General features: G+C 39.4%; 1 protein-coding gene across 1 annotated transcript; it reads right to left on the minus strand.

Annotated features, from left to right (window-relative positions):
* Window positions 1-545: 545 nt before the first annotated feature.
* Window positions 546-22,387, minus strand: htr1fa (5-hydroxytryptamine (serotonin) receptor 1Fa). The gene is made up of 3 exons (XM_079666702.1): window positions 22,258-22,387; window positions 3,392-3,508; window positions 546-3,069 (listed from the first exon to the last, which is right to left on the minus strand). Exon 3 carries the CDS (start codon window positions 3,066-3,068, stop codon window positions 1,863-1,865), a length of 1,206 nt encoding a protein of 401 aa, XP_079522828.1. The 5' UTR covers window position 3,069; window positions 3,392-3,508; window positions 22,258-22,387; the 3' UTR covers window positions 546-1,862.
* Window positions 22,388-23,152: the final 765 nt, after the last annotated feature.

A 23,152-nucleotide genomic window follows, 5' to 3' on the forward strand; every position in this document is an offset into this window, starting at 1 on the left:
TGATGAGGCTACATTAGACAACATTTCCAGATTAATAAATGTTATGCTAAAGCAGCTACAAAAAGGCTGCACTGCTTCCAGCAGCCACAATGGGGCGCCATAACACAGAGATATCGAAACATCCCTTCACATATACTCTAACAATCAGCTAACTGAAATGTTGGTTTGCAGTATATCATCAGCCCTGATCAGTATGTGATCAGCATTCATTCCCACATTAAAATTATTATTCAGCTACAACATTAATTCCCCTAAAAGCGGTCTAGCACAGGATTTGACTTGACCTATTCATTTTGTGTTAGCAAAAACGTTATAAAGAATAATATGTATTGAATTGTGTGTGATCAGGCTGATGTTGGAATATTTAATGTTTTTTTATTTTATTTATGTTTGGTTCTGCGCTAACCCTTGCTCCAAGACTATGACCCTAAACCTCATGTTTTCATTAATTAATTCAATCTATGCATATACTGTATCGCTCATGTACCAAATCCAGAAATATATCTATAAGAATAACAGGGGAACATCATTCATATGTGGGCTTTTTATTATTGAATAAGACAGTGAGAGACAAAGAAAGAAACAGTATACAAATACTGGTCATACTGTCTGAGATGTACATGTATGACACATTATCTATTATCTTCCTGGCATTCAGCACACCCTCACACATGACTCATCCACAGTATTTCCATCTATTTATCGTCTGCCCTCTTGCAGGCAGTAAAGAAATAGTAGTTATTTTCCAAGTACTCGAGTGGGATTAATGTAATGAGGATTTCTGCACCGGTGGTTCTCACATTAATTGACCTATAACGCTGCCTATGGTGGGAGTGAGATGAGAAGGGTGTTTAATAGCTCCAAAATACTTGTGAAAAATGAATGAATAATTACCCCACAAAATAACATAAAGGAAATTAAAAAGTGTGCAAAACATCAAATAAAGTGGCATTGTCTTAAAAAACATTTACACCAATACCTTAAACCATCTCCGAAAAACATTTTGTTGTGAAAGTTGAAGAAAGCTCATTTTTATTTTGGTCCCCAAATATTCTTTGTTGTATAATTCAGAAAGTGCTTATAATACTATCATTTGGTCCAGGATCATATAACAGTTTATTCACATTAAGGCCATTCTTAGCTGTTCACCCTAAACCTTTAAAACATGGTTTGTTTAGTTCAGCATTCTGAAATCTATGAAAGCCAGCTGATAACCCTTTGCTATCAGATGGCCTAGTGAATCAAGCTGGTATCATTTGCCAATAACAGACATAAACTTCAAAAATCTACAAATGTATAACTTATATTTGTTGGGAGAGTTTTCTGAGTACATATCACAACAATGTTAATAATCATTGCGACAGTCAATCGGATAAAGGTCACCCTCTGAAACGCCATGGCCACATGAAATCACAAATTGGTATGCTGTGGTATTTTACACATGTTAGCCGGCAGCTTGGACGAGATACAAGGGAGGTCATTAGATGGCCAGCTATCTCAAGGCCTGTTAATGGGGCTGATCACTAATGATCAGAACCCAGCCTTCAAAAAGGTTGGAAATTGCCCATTTTCAAAAAACCAACATGTTACTGTCCTTTCCATCACAACAATTAAGATCAATGAAAGCATTTCGATTAATAGCAGGACTTGGACTTCAATATGGAACTTTGCTGCAAGCTCATGGCTGAGCTGGTGCCATTCTGGCTGTTGGAGCGCATGGCAGGTGTTCTGGAAATGGAGGTCATCCTTAGTGTCTGTCAGGTAAATTCAGTCAGTATTTGGTCAGTTCTCTCCGATCTCCATAGTTTGTTTCATGGGCATGTGTTGGGGTGTATGGGTGTGATCATGTGCAATTGTTACCATCAGAGGTAATGACTGCACCTAACAAGTCTTTGGAAAGCTTTTTTGAAGTCTTCATTAAAGATAGTGTAGATGAGGGGATTAATTAGCGAGTTGACGTAGCCCAACCACGTAAGGAAGTCAGCCATCTCCATCGAAGTACTGCACTCACTGCAGGTGTTGACAATCACCTCCTTGACAAAAAATGGCAGCCAACAGATGACGAATGCCCCTATTATCAACCCCAACGTTGATGCTGCTTTGCGCTCCCGTGAGCCTGAGATCCGTGGACCTTGGTAAAACTGGCTCCGACGTGACTCACTGTGTGACTCACTACGTGACTCATGCCGCCGCGACTTGCCCTGGAAAGCCTTAGATTTACGCACCCGTTCACGTGGAGGCTCCTCAGTTGAGGGTTCAGAGAAAGACTTTTCTGGAGGGCTTATGGGCTCCGGACTTTGGGCTCCCCTATCCTCGTTGCCATCTCCAGCAGGGTAGGACGAGGGGATCATGCTCCCATTGGTCACACTTGAATAGCGGCTGGCCCGGCTGGCCTCCCTGCGCATATACAGGGTCTGAGCGGCACGGTATATCTTGTAGTAGAGGATGAGTATGAGCATCAGAGGGATGTAGAACGCTCCAAGGGTAGAGTATAAGGTGAAAGCCATGTGATGGTGCATCATGATGCACTGGTCTACCTGCTCGGCATCCCCGCTGTAGTGCCGCCAGATTAGAGGAGGAACCGAGATGAGGATGGACAGGAACCACACCAATGCCACCATCGCCCCAGCCCTGGCTCCCGTGCGTTTGCGTGAATACTCCACTGCATCTGTAATGGCCCTGTAACGGTCGATGGCGATGGCAGCAAGGTGCAGGATGGAGCATGTGCAACAAGTGATATCCACACTTAACCAGATGGTACACACCACCTGGCCCATGCCCCAGGTCTCTTTCTGGATGTACATAATACCGAAGGGCATGACCAGCACAGCCACCAGCAGGTCGGTCGCTGCTAATGAGCAGATGAGGTAGTTGGCCGGGTGGTGCAACTTGCGTGTGACTGCGATAGCTGTGATCACCAGGCAGTTGAAGAATGTAGTCAGGACGGCCACTACAGACAGGGTAAGCGTTAGCAAGATCTTACTAGAAGGGGGTTTAGTGGCCTCCAGGGAGTCATTACCACTGCTGCTTGTGGCAAACACCCCTTCAGTGTAATTGGGAAAATCCATTCTGCAAGCAGAAGAGAAAAAGTGCATGAGATATAACGGGAGCTTAGGCAGAATGTCAAACATCCTTTTCAGATGATGAGAAAAATAATTTGAAGTGAAAAATAAGTTTCACTGCCGTGTATATTTTTGTTTGAATCTGGCATCGAATTTTCAACACTTAATTGCTATACAATGACTGCAAGAAATGTACTGTTATTGCTTCTTTAAATCTGAGTCAAGGATTTTGCTTTCTGTACTTCATACAGAAGACAGCATGCCAACGCGAAGGGAAAACTATTCAAAATGTGCTTGTAAAGCCAACGGACTTCCAAAGATATGCCTACCTGTCGAAGGACTCCAACGTGTTGCATCCAGTTGGTTTAGTGTGCAGCAGACAGTCTTCTCAGATCTGTCCTGCCTGAAAGCGCTGCCATCACATCACCTCTGTCTCTTATTAAAACCTGGAAGAGATAGAGAGCAAAACAGAAACATTTTCAGAAAGGAGAAAGAGAGAGAAAAAGGTATTAGGAGGAAAAAAGACTTAGAATCAACTTCAACAAAGTAAGGATACAGTCAAGGACGAGAACACCTACACAGCAGATGCACTGAATAGTTTCTATGAAGCTAATGTTTGCATGACTGTGTTAATTAAATTCAATCTTCATTCATGTGAACCACTTTGTGGGTATGTGGCTCTTTTATTAAGTTGATCTATTGAGTGTTCAACAATGTTGCTACCGCTCTTCCAATTACGGTCAGCCAAACATATCCTATTGTTTTGCTAGTATGATTATCTTTTGTTCTTTTTATTTTAACCTCATGGTCTAAACTTTGTTTCACAGGTTTCTCAAAGACAATAAGATTCAAACTTGACTGTTTTGTAATTCTGTCATGGATATACTTAAATGTATGATTAAATCCAAATGCTCAGGTATGATTGTCATTGCAGCTCTTCTTCACTTCCCGCATTGCACAGTATCCTGAAGACATGAGTGGGAACTGTTGCTATAGAAACAACAAGAAGTAAAGTACTTTTATTTAATATGGTGTCGAAGCAGAGGCAGCTAAACTCTGACTGCAGGTCTCTGGTGAAACTGTTCGATTCCCAGAGCAGGTCCAGGGGGTAGTTGGGTGGGCGAGCAGGGTGGCAGAGCTACATGACAACAGAATGAGATAAGAGATTTCAGTTCACTCAAAAACCTAACAGATGGCAAAGTGCCAGCTAATATCATTTCCCATGATACCTTCCAAAGCTGCTTTCAAGACAAAATACGTTTATATATGACCAAAACTGTTTTTAATGTTGGAGCAAAGCTTACCTTCATACATGAGATTGTGTTTTACTTTTATAAAAGTGTTGAAGCATTAATGTAAAATCCTGCTCAAACAGTGGCATATCATTCTCATTCTTACAATATTGAGCAACTTATGCAGAAATGTGTAGTAGCACACAAGTATTGTTTCACCACTTCATTCAAGGTGTGACCATCCCTGAGTCACCTAAATGCTCTTTGATAGTTTGATGGTTATCGTATAAGAAACACTGTTTATACTAAGACAAAGAGCCCTTTACATAATGAAATAACCATTGCACTGTGTTTATAAGTAATATCCATTCAACTACCCATTTAGTTTATTTTGAATGTGCATGCAGCACTATTTCTAGGAGATAAAACATGATTGCTTCCCCTTCTCTCTGTTAACAGTGCCAACACTAGTGTTGAAAACAACAGCTCTGGCCTCTTAGCGAAGGTTTTTAAATTGATCTTCAGTGGAAGAAAATTAGTTGCTAAAGTGAAGATTCAACAACTACTTTATTAAAGTGTTTAAAAAACCATAAAGCTATTGACATTAAATACAAATGGTCTCAAGCTATTCCAGAACAAATTGCTTTGCAGTGGACCAGTGAAGAGTATTAGCTTCTCTACAACTTTGATTTCAGTCTTTAAAGAAAATGCAATTGTCTCCTCTGTGTTGTGATGCAATTATACACTCCTTTCCATTTACCCTTGAATGGATCTGGAAGAACAGTACTTCATATGCAGATTGCTTTGCTCAGATAGATGGATGATAATTACTGCTGCACTTCTGTTGTGCACTGCATTGCATTGTTGCCTCTCACCTGTGTATCTGAAAATCTTGTTGTTTTTTTCAGTGTTTGTGCCCAGAGGTATATTTATAGGGCATAGTGGGGGGGTTTGAGGGTGTGCATGCATGTTTTTTCAGTGATTGACAGTAGGCGTACACTTTGTCAGCCTGTCATTATGTGCAACAAAGAAAATCATTTGCCTTTGTCTCAAAATGTTCTAAAACACAGGCTTTCTTTTCCAAGGCCATCTGAAGATAAGCTCCACTGAGCCAGAGTGAGTCTACTCCCTGCTTTAGTCAGAACAAAACACACTGCCCTTGCTGGAGAATTCAGCAAACACAGAAAACACAGAATGATGGCAACATTGTTATTACATTATGGAGTATATTTCAAGTTTGCTTTTTAATACTGTTTAAGTATAACACGTCCTTATTAACTATCTACTCCTATTGGATGAAGTGATAAGAGATAAGAACCAGTACACCCCAATACGCTCAGTCACAGGTTTGGCGAACTGCACAATTATTAAGCACTCTGGCACTCTGGCTGTTATGTGGCTGTAATATAAAGCTACATAAATATTGTGTAATGATGCCTGTGCAGTCAGTCAACAAACAACAGATTCAGGTTGGCAGATAACGAGGAGGCTGACAAAGCAGACACATGTTACAAATATCCCTCCACATTCAGAGATGAAGAGAAAGAGGTGAGTTTAATTCATCCTCATCCAGTGTCTCTCACTCTCTCACAGCTCAAACATACACAGCACCCTAAGACATAAGGTAAACACACACACATACATGTACAGTATGTATGCCAAACACCAACTTCCCTCTAATTTCAAAAGGTTTGCAGTTACCAAAATAATGTCAATCGTCTGACATTCAATCACTCCCTCCTTCGCTCTATCCTCTTACAAGAACAGGAAAGCTGCATTTGTCCCACGGAGTACAATCTCTGAAAAACAAACAGTTTGGCTCAGGCAGGACATCAAGCTGCCAAGTGTTGTTTGGTGAAGGAGGAGAGTTGTGAACAAAATGACTGACAGCTCAGGAAAGATGCTAAATAGATGAATAACGGCAGCACCATAAACCAGCACAGCAACCCCCATTCTTTTGCCGGTTTATCTGTCTCCTCATCTCTTTCCATCCATCTATTTAATTTGGTGGTGGAGGTAAATGACTTAGTTGGCAGGAAGTAATAAGGCTCCATCTTAGGATATATTGGTTTTTTTCTTCTCTTGAAATTGAAGTGTGTAATCTCATATAAACATGAATACTACCATTCTGGTGCAGAAAACCACACTACATTCAAATACGATAATGATAGATGAACGCATGGTAAATGCATTGATGAAATGCAAATGAGGTGTGACTTTTTATAAATATTACATTTTAATCAGAAACATGCCATGAGATGAGACCACTCGCAAGAACATGCAACTACGCAACAAGGATTCATTTCATAAAAAAGTTTTTTTTAAATGAATAATCTTTGGGTGATGAAGACAATTTATTGTGCTAATTGCTCATTTCAAATGAGTTTGACCCATACTGAATGCCCTGTAATTCACAATATGACCATGCTGTCATGTCCAGCAAGTCACTAGTCACATTCATTGGCCTGTGTCCTTGTTTCAGGCTTGACTGAATCACTTAATGAGTGTCACAGCTGGGGTTTCACTGCACAAGCAAATGCCCAGCATGTCAGCGTCAGCCCGCTACCTGCCTCATGCAGATAGAGGTATTAACCGGTAAGGATCCATCACCCCGAGGGCTGGCTTTAATGGAACTGGTTTAAGTTTTCTTGTGGCATCCTAGAATGTAGGATGCCAGGAGCGGTACTGAAGTGAGTGAGTGAGTGAGTGAGTGAGAGAGTGATTGAATGAGAAAGGAAGGATAGAAGGAAGAAAGGAAGGAAGGGAGTGAGGAAGTGAGTAAGTAATTAAGGTCAGTGTTGTTTGAATTGTGTTAGCTTTAATTGCTCATATAAGTACATTGTACACGTTTGTTACTAATGCTCAAACCAACAGTTTTGATGTTTTTCAATTAAGCAATTTTGTATTCAAAAGTGGCAGAAAATGCTGCTTTTAGCTTCTAAAATATGGAGATATCCGTATTTTCTGTATTACATCAATTGAAACAGAATATATTTGGGTTTGGACTGACTAAAGGGACATTTAAAGACATCCCATGAAAATTGAATAAATAGGATAAACATTTTTACCCCTTTTAATATTGTTCCTATATTTTATAGAACAAACCAATCAAGGGAAATAAGCTGCAATTACAGTAACTAATAAAGAAAAGAATCTTTAGGTACAGCCCTACTGTTGAATGGTATGGTTTTAAGTCAGATCAGTACCTGGAATGGATTGGTCGTTTGTACCTGTGTGCAAATATTCGATATTGAACTATATTTAAAAAATCAGCTCCATCATCAGTGTATGTGCACCGGAGGCTTCTAGATACATATTGGACTTTGCTTGCCCAAACTAGTTGTGTTACCACAAACTCATGTTGTGACACTCATTTTAAGGTGAGAAACTTTCCCCCTCTAGCAGATGAATGTGAAAACTGCTTTCTGGTGTCAAAGTCTGCACAAAAATTCTTCTGCAAAGTGAAACAACAAATAAGCAAATGATATTCTCAGTGACCCTTTCAGAGAGGGCTGTGAGGCTGGAAAACTCTGGATTGCCTATCAGTATCCGTCAGTGCTTAAAAGTATCTATTTCTTCTTGTTAGCATCTGTGGTTCTGCAAGTCTATCCCTGCGAAGTCGGTTTATTGAGCTTGAATGTTAATGCAGTGTAGTAGACAAAGACGTCCTTATTTTATACTCCTGGACAAAGTTCGATATACTATATATATTTACTATTATATATCTTACTGGCTCACTTAACTAAAGCAAAATACAGGACAGCCAAATATGTACACCATGACTGATACATAATACTTCTGGGAAGAAGTTGGTAACGTATTACGATAAAGTTATGTACCTCAATTATAAACCTTGTCTCATTGCTCTGCTGCTGTTAGACTGTGTGCGGATATGAAAGACATACATTTCACCAATAACTGTAAGTTAAGTCTGGGTCAGAATCACTTGTTCAGGGGCAAATCAACTTGAAAAAACACTCGGTCAAAGCATGTTGATGCAACACATTATGGCAAATTAATCCTCATCTTGTAACAGATGATGAGAATGTCTGGATCACAGGCTGAGATTAGTTTTGCCAAGTCATGCACCAGTCACACAGGGAGCTCTGGAAAAGGCTTTCGTCAAGCAACCGTGCTAACCAATGGGATACATTTCCTCATGAGTAATGAGTACTGTATTCTTAATACAACTTTATAGTAATACCTTTACAATGCAACAAAACAGCTCTTACTTTTGATTTCACTCGCAAGCACACAAACTGTAGAATGTCTCTCTGATTAGACATTCTGCATGGTTATAAAGAAAATCATCGAGCTTTTTATCTAGTGAATAGTAAATTAGAGAGATTAAAAAAACAGGAGACATGTTTTTGAATCCGCATTAAGAAGACAGTTCTGAAATGACTATAGGGAAACAGGCCAAAAGCAATTGGTACCGAGTTTAAAATTAATGGGAATTGTTACTATATTAAAATGTTAAAAAAAAGAAGGTATAACTGTGGTGGACATGAATTAATAAATATCTGTATAGCTTAATGGAATTCAAATAATGTATACAATTATTGTTTAATATATAGGAACATTTATAAATCATTACCTCTTACTGCATGAAACAGTATGATGTGTTATTTATTTAATTGTGACCCACGTACATTTTCATAATTTGTGTTTTAACAACAGCCAGTTCTCCCGTTAAATGAAGGTATGAACACATTTATCATCCATTGCTGTCAGCACTCTGAGCTGGAGCAGAAAATGTTTGCAGAACAATACATATTTAGAAATGTCAAGCTTGGGACAAACTCAGAGGCGGATTGTGTCCATCACGTAATGCAGATAAAATAATTTATTTTAAGACTTAAATTATGCGTCACCAATATGGGATGAGAGTCTTAACTAATAAAGTGTGTTTTACTGTTTATTGTTTTCACCAAAGGAAGGAAAGAAATCAGATATGTAACACTGTATTTATGTGGGCAAAAATGCACTAGGAGTAGAGCTAACATGTATCCTAAGAGCTTGTAAATTTGGTTTCTCAAAAGACAAAAATTATCAAAGGGCAATTCAGACTCCAAAACTGAAGTGAAACATCTGTGCTATTTACTTCAATTTCACTTCAAAGAAACCTCAAACCCCACAGTAGCTGCCAGGAAAGAGCAGAGGTTATTATCTTTCACCAAATTACGGTTAAAGAGACACAATCTTTGTAATATTAAAAAAAATATTTAAGAAAATTAGTGTCTAATTTAATATAACTAATGTAATGTAACTAACCAAATGTTACAGCTCTGAGGGTCACACATATTGTCCAAAGTGGTTCTAATGAATTGGAACCTTCCCAGGAGGAGAGGCATGATTAAAACTCCAGAAGGATATATCCCAAAATATGAAATAAATGAATTGTTTGCCCTCTCTAAATTGCATTGCCCCTTAACATTGAGGAACATCAACACAAGCTGCCAGATACTCAGCAGCCACCAGATAATGAAGTTGTTTCTGTGAGTGTGTTGGCAAAATATGCCTCCAGACATCATCACTTTATCATTCTTCGAGTCACATGAATACTTAATAGCTATATCTTTTCTTTTCTTTTGGCTGGATCCACCATTGCTCAAGTAAAACATTCTGCTTGAACTGGGCTGGCAGTGTACAGTTAAAGTCTGTATATTTCAGATTTTGCTGCCTTTGTGTGATCATTCTTTGTATTTTCGCACAAAGGGAAAACGCTTGATATTCAGTCGATATCACAAATACTGATTCCTCCAGTGTTAAGTTAGTGCATAAATAAACCTGTTAGTATCAACCTCATAACGCCTCTCAAACATAGGCAATGACTTTTGCATGAATGTTCTCTGAAAACCGTAGCCAGTGAGCAACCGTTCCCTTCGTATGATAAACACACTGCGGCAGTATCTTAACTCAATCATGTGTGAGAGGATTATAAATAATTGTCACATTATATATGCACATACGTATCATTTTTGCTTTATTAAAAATGCATTATGCATTATGTATAAATAACATGAACATACCAAAGGGGGCTCACACTCACACACGCACGCACGCACGCACGCACGCACGTACGCACGCACGCACGCACGCACGCACACACACACACACACACACACACACACACACACACACACACACTAACAGACAATGAGCCGTAATACTGAAGCGATCATCATTTCATAGGTCCCTAAACCAGCAGGAGCTAATAACCCCTGCCGATGGTCACTTATTTCTACACGAGTTACCTTTTTCTAACGGGGGAACCTAAGTGTCAATGGCCTGGGTGGAGGCAATAAAGCAAATGGATTTAAACTGATGTCCTTTGAACATTTTAAATGTAATTAATGCGGAAAATAAATAATGTAACGTCCTTTAATTGCATGTCCTCTTTTATCCTACAAATGCAATCATGTTCTGTTTTATAGCTTAATAAAAATACATCAACAATTTGAATTAAGATGTTTCTTGGAAATTCAACAGTGAGATCTAAAGACTCAAATGTCATTTGAATTCATCAATGACATTTTTGAAGTCATAACGCCAATTTGTCCAATAAATATGTCCTGTGAACTGTTCACTACTTCTGCTTGAGATTTTGCTTGGAAACAGAGCCATCTATTCAGCAAGTCTCCTTGCAAATAGTTTGGAGCAGATCAAGGTTAAACTGGCGCACTCATGCTTCAACAAAATTGATGCTGTAAAATGTAATGCAGGACAGAAACTGGATGATAAAAGATCAATTACGTACTTTCTTGGCACAGGATTGTTCAAGGTGAATCTGTGTGAGAGAGGAGGACTTGATGTGCGGGATTGTTGCCAATAGCATGTCGTCTATTAGTACCATGGTGTTCATATAAATCCCTCTGAAAAGGTAAATGACATAACTGATTTTCCTTCTGATATGATGCTGACTCAAGCTGCACTGTTGGGAACAGAATAGAGAGGAAAACCTGCAAGGTGAGAGGAAAGGCTTGGAGTGCAGCAGCATGCGGCTCTATAATTGAAATACACTTGAGAAGGACTTCAACATAACTGCAGGGGGTGAATACATAACATATTACCAATTGAATTATGTTATCAAGTGTTGAGATTAAGGGCTTTCAAAATAGTTTTTTTTAAGCAAGTTGTTTGGCCTTCACTCAGCTCCCAACTGGCAGATGATGGAAAGCATTGGAAACATCCTAATATACATACAAAGCTTTACGTTTTATTACACAGAAGTTGATGTTTTTGCCACCTATTACAACATTTGATTTTAGGTTTGGTTTTTCTTTTCTTTTCCAAAATAAGAGCTGTGTTTGAGATGAATCTCAATGGAAAGATGTTCTTTAGTGTCAGATCTCATCAATTTCTCCTCATAGTCCCTCGTCTTTAATTGATGGATTTGAAAGTGACTCTTTTGTAAACAACTTGTTTATGAAGATTCTGATCCTCAAAGCTTTGATGAAATATCTGTTATGATTTAGGTGTTTTCACTCTCTCTCTTCTGTGCAGTGTGGTGATCGTTAGAAGGCACAGCTGGTTCACAATGAGGAGCACCTCTACTCATCTAATCAACTCCTCCATAAGACCCTGGTCATGTCCACACTCCAGTGCCAGATAATTCCGTCTCACTCGTTAGAGCTGAATGTCGTAGTATCCTAGCTTAGTGTGATTTTCTCTTGCTGTTTTTGTTGAAGAGTAACCTTGTTTTTTCTTCTGTTTTTCCCAGTGTCTGCTCGAGCCAGCCTGAGTCCTGCCGCCGCCACCAGCGTGAACTAGATCCACCTTCATTTTGTGGATTGTTTATTAGTTGCTCCTTTTTACCTTTATTAAACTTTGTTAAAAGACTGAATCCATCTGGTCTCTGCCATTGTAGGTCCTGAACTTTTGACCCAGCCCTAACAGAATTATCTGGCCAAAAAACATTGACCTGGTAGAGACTGAATTTTTTAGGCAGGCCCTGTCCTCACAGGGGGCGCTCATGGGTCAGCACGAGTCCGTCCTGAGAAGCTTGAATTAAAAACTTGAGCAACTCACGACGGGTATGATTCAGCTGAGCGGCCGCATGGAAGATGTGGCGACCCGGCTTACCCAAGATCCTGTTCCAGTCCCTCCAGCTCCTTCTCCCGTTTCACCGTCTGCTCATCCAGCAACATCTGTTATGATTTAGGTGTTTTCACTCTCTCTCTTCTGTGCAGTGTGGTGATCGTTAGAAGGCACAGCTGGTTCACAATGAGGAGCACCTCTACTCATCTAATCAACTCCTCCATAAGACCCTGGTCATGTCCACACTCCAGTGCCAGATAATTCCGTCTCACTCGTTAGAGCTGAACGTTGTTGTATCCTAGCTTCCCAGGTCTCCGGGAGCCACATATTCCCATCCCCGCTAGGTATTCAGGTAATCCAGGGAAATGCAGCCAATTCCTTCATCAGTGCTCGTTAGTGTTCAGTCAGCAGCCAGTTACATATGCCTCTGATCAGACTAGAGTAGCTTTTGTTATGAGCCTTCTTTCTGAGAGCCTCCGCTTGGTCGCTGGCAGTTTCTTCTACCAAGCCTGTAGATATAAACAACATTAATCACATATATATTGCTTTTTTCTTCTTCCGATTCAGCTCTTCCACTCTCTATGTCTTAGAGAGTTTAACTTAATAACATTTAAAATATAAATAAGGCTTACAACAAATTGATTGATAACATTAAGAACGAAAAGAAGATTGTATGTATTCCAAGCTGGTAAATTGCAGTGCAAAACAGAGGCTAAAAAGGCAGATACAGATGAGAATCTATGTCGAATGAAATGTGATACTGTTCTTTAGCATAAAGCAATTATTTCCAAAAGTGTAATTATGTTTCAATAACTAATTGTTTTTATTGAATTGGTAGGGACTTGAGTGGTTACTCTACCTTGTAACAGCTTGGGATTTGAATGCAATCATAGCTTACAATGCAAAGTTAAAATCAGCTGATGTTGCCATGACACCAGAACAAAATCAAGAGGATTTTCTATCTTGGTTTGCAGACCAACACTGAGGATGAGCGGGACTCCTTTTCAATATAGATTAGGAGAGCAATAAGAACATCAGTTGCCACATTTACATTGGCAGAAATCAAAACAGACACCTCTTTGGGGAACATAACAGCGTCACTACAGGGGTACCAAATGTTTATGTATATATTTAAGAGCCTCATTCACACATAGTTCCCAGCCACTTATTTTATGGCAATGCAGGAATAGATGAAGAAATGGACAGGCAAGTATTTGGTGGCAATGCAACACTATTGGATTCAACCCGGCATTGAAATCAACAAAATATGTTTGTTTATGCTTTGTTGCTGCTGTACGTTGCTCAGTTGAAAATAACTTGTGATTTTGTAGATGATTTTTGAACTTGTTCATTTGACCTTCCTCTTTAACACTATCCCCGCCATATTTAAACCAGATGAACTGGTAATTCTCCGGGGTGCTAGTCATTTTCAGGCTCCTCTCCACAATTTCCCCCATAAAAATGATTTAAAGCACATCAGCAGTTCCATATCAATGCGATGGAAGACCTCTCCTACAATTATCAGAAACATGGATGGAAGAAACTGTTTTTTTCTGGAGCCAATGTTCTTGTAACATGTGTTTTTTAAAGTGTAATGCTAAACAATAAACAGATCAAATGTCATCAGCTGATTCTTGTTATTGGTTTGTGTGAGAATGTCTGTATTCAGACGGACGTAACCCTTTATGTGCTTGTTCCTGCAATGTCTCTGCTTTAATTCACAACACAGCCAGGCATCTTCCCTGAAAGGTTAATTGGTCCTAAGGTGGAAAACTATTGGCATAAATTTCCCTTCCCTTGCTCATTTTCACACATGCGCCCTATGCAGAGGATGTTCCTGAATGGCAAAGTTTGCACGTTTTGGAAGGAGAAGTGTATCCTACAAACACCTATCCAACCAAAACTCACAACATATATTCATATTGTGCTTGTGATGTGGCACACATTGTAATGAAACACCACAGTTAACACAAACACATAAACACAGTCACACACAAATACTGATGCACACATTATTGTTTTTTGACAAACTCTTAAACATGCAAACGTGAGGCAATACAACTGGTCGCATTGCTTTTGCAACATGAGATCAAGTGCTGCTTGTTTATAAAGCATTCAGAATACTTTTACACTCAATGGTGGATCAAGAACTGGTGAACTGACACAACTTGTGTGCCAGTCCCCAGCTGAAACTGAGCTGAAATGGCACTACAAGCAGAGGAAACAAATAATTGAAAGAGGTTCCAAACTCCAACTGCAGAGAGCCGCTGGGAAATTCAAATTCAAATCGGTTGGCTTTTGTGTGTTTGTCTCATAGGTTTGTCTATGATTCAAAGCTTGACTTGCAGTTGCTACAATGTGCCGTCTGGACCCGAATTCACCAAGCAATAACCTGAAATATTAGCTTTGATCCTAGACTTGTCCCACACATTCAGAGAAGAAGTGCTTATTTTTGTGGTTGTTGAATTGGCACCACTTACTCAAAAAATCAGCACAGTCATAAATGTGATTTAAATCATACAACAAAGGCTTGATCTTCATTTAAACCTTTTTTTAACACCAGGTTAATTTAATAAATGTGGGGGGCAATTAAGTGCCAGCAACATTGTGTTTAATGACCCAAGCAAAGAGGTGTATTCCAACCATACGCTTTAATAGATGTCAAGTAGGGCTGCACGATATATCGTGTCGTGACGATAGTCCCGATATGCGCATGCGCGATATTCACTTCGCAGGACGTGCGTTTTTTCTTTTTTTAAATACATTTATTTGTTTTTCTTTTTTTTCTTTTTTTAGGACGTGTGATATTAAGTAGGCAAATTAACTCAAACACGTCATGTTACAATTATTTTGCCGCTTGCTACAAAAGGAAAACTTGCGCGGCTCTCATTACAGGTGTACTTGAGTGAGTGACATCAACACGTTCTCACTCCCAACCCGTCACATATTGACGGACGGTCAGGGCCCCTCCTCGTCACTCTATTACGTACAGGGTACCCGTTGGAAGTCAGTTTTTAACGGGCAGGGCGTCCCATAGACCTTCATAGACCTCCAATAGCGTTTATAATAGACGCCATGAGAACGCTCCCCGGCAAATACCCCGACGGTCGGTTGTTATTGTCAATATTAATATAATAATTATTTATTTTTTAATAGTCACACTCGATTTCGCCGATTTTCTTGTTGCCCCAGCTGGTCGACACCTCTTTTAGCAGAAACAAAGGCTACATTAATGTATTAAATCGATGAGGTAAAGGCTCATCTTTATATGATCAATATAGTTATACAAAAATAATACAATAAAGTAAATAGGTATAAAATACTATATGACAGTAAAAAAAAAGTTGTTGTTAATAAAGAAGAATACAGTTTGAAAGGAGAGTGATTTGTAAAATATCCATAAAGAAAAATTAATCTGTTAGATATGGGTGTTGAGAGATGTATCCATAGATCTCCTAATGTTGCTCTCAAACTGCAGCAGATTGATGCGTTTAACTTCCCGGGGGAGCATGCCCCCCAGACCCCCCTAGAGGAGGTTAGGTCCCCCCCACCCACTCACTCACTTAAATCATGTTCACATGGATAGGAAACTAAATACATTTGCACACATCTTGTGTCCATATCTTTCTGTTTTGGTGGTCATGCCATGCATGTGCACGTGCATCCATACACGAGTAATGGTGAGATATCTGGATTAAGAGGTTGCTTTCCCTTTGCACAGCATGAAATGAATGGGCTGTGATTTTAGTTTTTTTAAGCAGAGGTCAATAATTTGTACGGCCCTCTGAGGATATTGTAAAAATGTAAATGGCCCTTGAGAGGAAAAAGGTTCCCCACCCCTGCTCTAAAGCAACTACTATGAGCTGCTCCGACCCTCAGTCCTCACGGACTCCAAATTGTGTTTAATAATCAAACAAATAAATAAACACAAAGATAATTATGTGTTATTGTTGAGTAAATAACAGTGTGTGGTTTAGAAAATAATACAAAATTAGAAGGAAAAAACGATGAAACAATACAGATTTCAGTATTCTGAGCATCTACTCTCCCCATAAGTGACGGCAACAAAAGTCCTACATTATTCAAATAAAATAAAGAAGTAAAAACAGTAAGTGTGGCTTGATATTGAGTAAGAAAAAGGTTGATAAACGCTGTGAGAATGGATCTGCGGAGAGCATTTCGCCGCGATCCCAACCTCCTCTATTACCAACGTTCAGGGAGCTCTATGCAAGTCAATGGGACGCCCTGCTCGTTGAAAATTGACTTCCAAGGGGGTACCCTGTACCTAATAGAGTGACGGGGAGGGGCCCTGACCGTCCGTCAATATGTGGCGGGTTGGGAGCGAGAACGTGTTGGTGACATGCAGGCTCTGCATGCACAGCAAACCACCGATCACGGACCCGGTGATTAAAGGTAAAAACACTGAATAAAGTAGTTTCATGTGTTTATCCAGGGCAGTTCGGCGCTGCTAACCGAGCTAGCTCAGCTTGTTGCTCTGATAACTTAAGATCCAGACGTCCGTTACTAAAATCCTTCATCCGGTTAAATATAGTTAAAAAAATACCAATTGTATAGCATATAAGTTCAAGAAAGGATGGCTTGCGAAAAAAAACGATCTTTCCTTCAATTCCTGTATGTTTTCATATCGTAATATATATCGCAGAGGGGGAAAAATCATAATGTCAGTTTTTTCCAATATCGTGCAGCCCTAATGTCAAGTTGTTGATAATGGAAGACGAGACCAGTCCTTTGTGTGTATTTGAATAGCTAGTTTACATAAAAGCATATGCTGTATGTGCGCAGAGAGAATGATGCACATTGCCTCCACTGCTTATTTCATTCCGGCAAATAGCAACGCAGCTTTAAGGATGGTGATTGATGGTAGGTCAGTTGGTTTGACCTTCAAAAGCTGCAGATACAGTAAATGTATCCATAATCCACATGTTTTGTGTTTCTGGTAATAATTTAATTTTAATAAATGTATCAGAACTTGACAGATGGGCGAGAAATTGCAGCATGTAAATATAGAAGACACAAACTCCACTGTTTATCTTTGCTAGCAGCTTGAACATGTTGGTAATTACGGGGTGTTACATTGGAAATCAATGGACTGCTATGGCATGGAGACATGAGCTGTACAGTATAAGGCTGTGGAACCACTGATTACTGGGTTTAATTAAGTGACAGAGTTGGTGATTATAATAAAAGATAAAGCCTTAAGAGACATCTGTTTCTATTGGATTGAGAGCTCCCAAGAAGAACGACAGCACCACTTATTTCAGCAGGTGCCTTAAAAACACAGTATGATGAAAGCCCTCAGGGTCATTTTATTGACAGGCGGTGACAAAACCCTCATGGGTATGTCAGAATGGATAGATTGGTAAAACAAATATTGTACTTCAATAGTAATTTACGGGAAATAATGGGAATAAAATTAAAACAGAGATGTTCTCCTCAGGCTGTAATTGACATGACATATGCAAATAGAAACGAACATATTACCATTTCCTAAGCTAAAAGTACCCATCAATATGCCAAATCAATCTGTGTCGTTGTCATAACCTAATGTAATTAGTGTGTTAGCCATAATGTTGAGTAAAGGATAAAGGTAATTACAAAGTTTGAGCATTCAAGGTGTACAAAGTTATGGGTTGAAATGCAACAACTAATTTATAATAGAAACATCCGAAAAATAATGAAGATTATTATTCAACTCTTTAATTAGAATGCTAAATCAAGCTACATCCCACAATGTTGTAAAAACTAGCAGGTTTTAAAAAGTTACAAGCCATCTGTTTTGCCTCTGCTGCTTCATACAGTATATAATACGATTGCAATTAGCATGTACATGTTTGTATCCTAGTTAATGGGATGATGGCCAACTATCTGCATTCTGCACATGTGATGGAAGAGGGCGCTGCTGAATGTGGTACACGATAACATCACATTGAAATGCATACCCATACTTCCATCAGTTGAAGGGGATCAATTAAAACACAAGTACAAAGTCATCAGAAAATCCTATTATATTTGTAAGGGTTGTACTTTGAACCAAAATATACCATAACATGTAGTGTTGCTTTTTCTCCCTCCATAAGATCTTCAAAATCACTAAAATTTCCCTTGAGATTTACGAAAAAGTAAACACATGAGATCTCTCAAACTATTTCTTAAGTGCCAAAACCTTATACAACATTTATTTTTCTTGCGGACAAACAATATTTGGACTTAGGGACTGGAAATGTTTGAGATCACCAATTGATGCGGGGCGATTCAATTCACCTTCAGTTGTGGTAAAAGAAGTTCAAGTATTATATTTAGCTCCAGGTAAAGCTGTAAGACAGATGGGAATGTAACTACAGTATGTGGCTCATTCCAAAAAATAATCATCCTGTGAAATTGAATGCACATTGCAACCTTTGGGTGTAGCAAGCATGGTTTTAGGCTTTTACTCTTGTTCCATTAGGAGTCAATTTCCTGTTAGAGCCACCGGGAGAGCAGGGGCCACTCTATTAAATGTAGCCCCTACAGGTCTGTCAAAGTGAGGCAGTCGTTCACCTATACAAGGTCTCTCACTCTGTTTCTCTGCGTAATGCCTCAAGAACACATGCAGACACTCAAACAGAAAATCCCTAAGGTAATAGTGCCGGTATGTTCATTGTATGCCTGCTGGATTTGAAGGCCCTTCTGATGTCTTCAAAGATCCATGAAGAAACAATGGGAGCTGTCTTGCATTTGCATACTTCTGGCAGCTAATGTCTGCATGAAAACCTATCATTTGAATCTTCATCTGTCATGGATTGGTAACAATTCATTGATTCCTGAAGGCTATTGGCTTTTAAAGGTAGCAGATAATCATTTTCACAGCTACTTTCAAAATAGGCAGTGCTGGCAGACACAGTAGGGAAAGAGAGCACAAAAAAGGTTATTGGATATATCCAGACATATTTTGATTGAAGCTTTCGCCTCTGTGACATTTCAGTGAAAAGCTGGACCAGGTCAGATGGATCCGTCTGGGCTTTCTGAGTAGCCAGGGGAAAACACCGAGAGCTTTTCTAAAAGCTAACAAGCCAACATGCATTTTTAACAAGAAAAGTTACTTGTTTAATCAATCAAATTTACGTGATAGGCCTACAAGATTTTTGTTTTGTTTCAACCAAACTAATTGCTTTTGTCCTAATGAAATTACATTGCCAGGAAAAGAATGCTCTGTCACAGAAAAGGACAGACTGAAATAAAAGAATAAACACCAGAAAATAAACCCTTAAATCCAGTCAGAGAACATGAAGTCCCCTATATTGAGGTTGGTTGAATTATGATTTTATCGGAAGTACAGATAGCTGTTAGAAAAACGAGCTGTATAAAAACAGAAACAGTGGGCCTAATTAAAATTATGCTGCTGTGTGGTTCTCTACATACCAGCCGCAAACTGCAGCTATTATAACCCTTTTATTTCAGATCAATACACTTTCAGTTCACCACTTAGATCCACCAGGCTGTAAACAAAACAAATGCACCCAGCACATCTCCTGCAAAAAAAGAAAGATAGAGGACACACTTGTTTAATATCATTTTAAAATGAAGCCACCATGTCCTCTACACATTCAAATTGGCTCAGCTACAGCTTTGTGTTTGCCAGCTGGCTTTCAAGGGTTGTAAAACAATACAGAAAGTTTGGAGACCAACCTTCACATTGAAAGTTTCTGAAGTAAAGGTCTTCTTCTTAAATCTTTCCTCACCTGGAAGACCATAATCAACTCTTGGGGATTTGAAGTTGAAAGCTTATGTGAATGTGAATCTGTGTTTACTGTTGTGTCCTTGCTTTTTTATTTTCGTTCACAGCCTATAAACGTCTTTTGTTCTCATCGCGTTTTATGATTGTCGTTATTGTTTCTTTTTGCTTTTGTCTCTATTTTTTAGGTATTTTATATGTTTGTGTCCTTTTAAAGCACTAATATTTAAGAAAATCGGTTAATAAAGGCTATTATCACTATAAAAAGTCCAAAGGTGGTTCAGTTTAGTTGGATTTAAAATGTTAGCTTGCAAATGCCTGTCTTTGAAACTGCCACTAATATTGTTTCATTGCAATTCGCTGTCATCAAATGTGTCAGTCTAGGAGATAATATGGTTTTGTAGTCCTTTAAAGGAAAGAACGTGCTCGCAGACGCAAGAATAAACAAGGAAACAATATAAGACTTTTGAATACAAATAGGAAAAGGCAAAGGCATTCATCATAATAGTTAAGGCACATCTGTGTATAAATCATGGATGGTGTTGGCACCAGCAATGATGACTCAAATTATAGTTAAGAAGTTGTGAGTAGCTAAATGAAACAAATAGGATGATGTGGTAAATCCAGTCAAATGGAGAAATAAAGAACTACTGGTATAGGATCGGTACTCCCTATCAGTCAATAGTCAAGTATCATCAGAGGGAAAGTGGATTGGTGGATCCCCATATAAAAGCCCACTTGGCAGGGTGCTGCAGGAAGAGCTACACTGAATGTTCCTGGCCTCAAATCAGGCCATGTGTCCTTGGTTTGACTCTGCTACCCTCTATCACTGCTTTCCATTCTTTTTATTTCCAACATAACTCCCTGACTGTAATTAAGTACCATAGGGAAATGTGTCTCATCTGCCAGAAAAAGAGCCAAGTGTGAGGACCTTCATGCCAATATTTCAAGCCATTATATGATAGGGTCCTCAATAATAATGTCCTTCAACGCAATGCAATTGCTGGCTCTATTGAAAATACATTTACATTACTTTGCATATTTGGCATGCATGAACTAGCACAGTGTCATGGGAATTATGTCAATGTTTATATCCAATATCATTGGGCAGTGCCAATGTAAGAAGTCATGTATCCTTTATGTTGGAAGGTAGAAAGGGTTGAGGTGGATAGGAGTGCAGTGTGCCCAACTTTGATAAGAGATTGCATACAGCCCGCAATTTCCATGAACTGTCCTGGGAATAATAATAATAATAATAATAATAAATGGGATTTATATAGCGATTTTCTAGACCCAAAGACGCTTTACATTACGAGTAAGGTCGACAAACAAAACAAGAACAAAAACACAAACAAAAACAAACAAAATCACATGCAAGTCACTCACCATTCTCTTCATCATCAACCAGGTCCAACTGGATCCTGCACAAACAATGCAACATGCGCACACACTCCCCTCACATGTAATGCTATAATCTCTACCGCCACACCATCCTTTTTGATCCCACATCATATAATGCTGTGGGTTTGATATTCCATGCGGACCTGCTGCTGGCCAAAGAACCATTCCCACAGATTCCCAGGAGAATTCCAGCATGTACCTTTGCTTACTTTTAATAAAGTCTAATCAGCGTATGAAGTTCATTTCAAGCAGATACTGTATGTGGACATACTGGGAATTTGCAAACACACATGCGACACTAAGATTGATTGAACCTTCAGGGGAAAAAAAGGACTACTGATCATGACTCCCTCCAGAGCCAGGATGAGCCCGGTCTGATCCTGGCAATATCAGCCAATATGTATAACTCTTTATTACTAACAGCTTAATGAGTCTCTTTTTTCTCTATTACGATTCAAATGTCCCCCTGTAATTATGAATAAAAACAGTTAGACAATTACAGATATTGACATGCAGTCAATGGGACCACCCAGCCCCGACTGTATCTGTTTTATAAGCATTAAAATAGTTAGGTTTACAAGTGTGCAAAGACCAAATTGATGAGGGCAATATTTAAAGCCAATTAGGATGACAACTGCATATTTAAATCATGTCAATTAAACCTAATGCGCACACATAGAGCGACTGTCTACAGTAGAAACTACTTCCCAATTTCGGAGCATGAATTCAGAAACTGCATGACAACCTGTGTGTCTCAAAACATGTGCCACCTGCAAAAACATGAACTTACCCGGGTTTCGTTGCAGGGATTGAATGACAGAAGAAAGCAGGCACTGAGAGAAGAACATAACATTCCCTATTAATGTCCATTCACGGCTCAGCGACATTCACGCCGACACCCGTTTACTGTTACGACGGAGAGGCGGGGGCGCGCGCCGGCGAGTGCACGCTTCTTGGCCAGAGACACAGAGAGGTGCGTCAGTGAGGAAGAGGAGGAGGAGGAGGAGGAGGAGGAGGAGGAGGAAGAGGACGAGGTGTAAAAGATAAGAGTAATAACAGCCTTCCAGCAACAAAGGCTAATGAGAAGACAAACGTTTATGGAGAAAGAGAATCTGACATTATACTGTAAATCATTATTTGATACATTGTGACCTTTTTCTCATCTCAATATTGTTCAAGGAGCTTAATTAGGGCTCCCATCATACTTGCCAACCTTTAGACCCCAGGAATCGGGAGCACGGGAGCATTTCAAAATGCAAAATGGGGGGGGGGGGGGGGGGGGGGGGGGCGGTGCTAGTGGATCGCCGGAGCTGTTAGATTAACATTAACATGCTTATTGTAGTTGTAAGTGCACTGCCTTGCGGCCTGTAGCACCATCCTTGATGGAGCATATGTGTGGGCTGGACCTGTAAGGAGTGAGCAGTGAGTAGAGTAGTTGTCGATTCTTGTTCTGTTTTCTGTGAATATCTGCCTCACCCTCTCAGACTTTGAGTTGCGCGCGCTACTAACGTGTGGTTTACCGTTACTGTGACATATCAGTATAGCCACGGAAGATATGTGTGTTTAATTCCCATGCATCAAGGTTATTTTCATGTATGTAATTGTTTTTCCTGCACAGTGTAGAGTCTTGTTGTGATGAGAGGGATACAGGTATTTCATAAAATAAACGTGCTCCCTGGAGGTTA

This window comes from Notothenia rossii (assembly GCF_949606895.1).
Source record: "Notothenia rossii genome assembly, chromosome: 2".
NCBI lineage: Eukaryota > Metazoa > Chordata > Actinopteri > Perciformes > Nototheniidae > Notothenia > Notothenia rossii.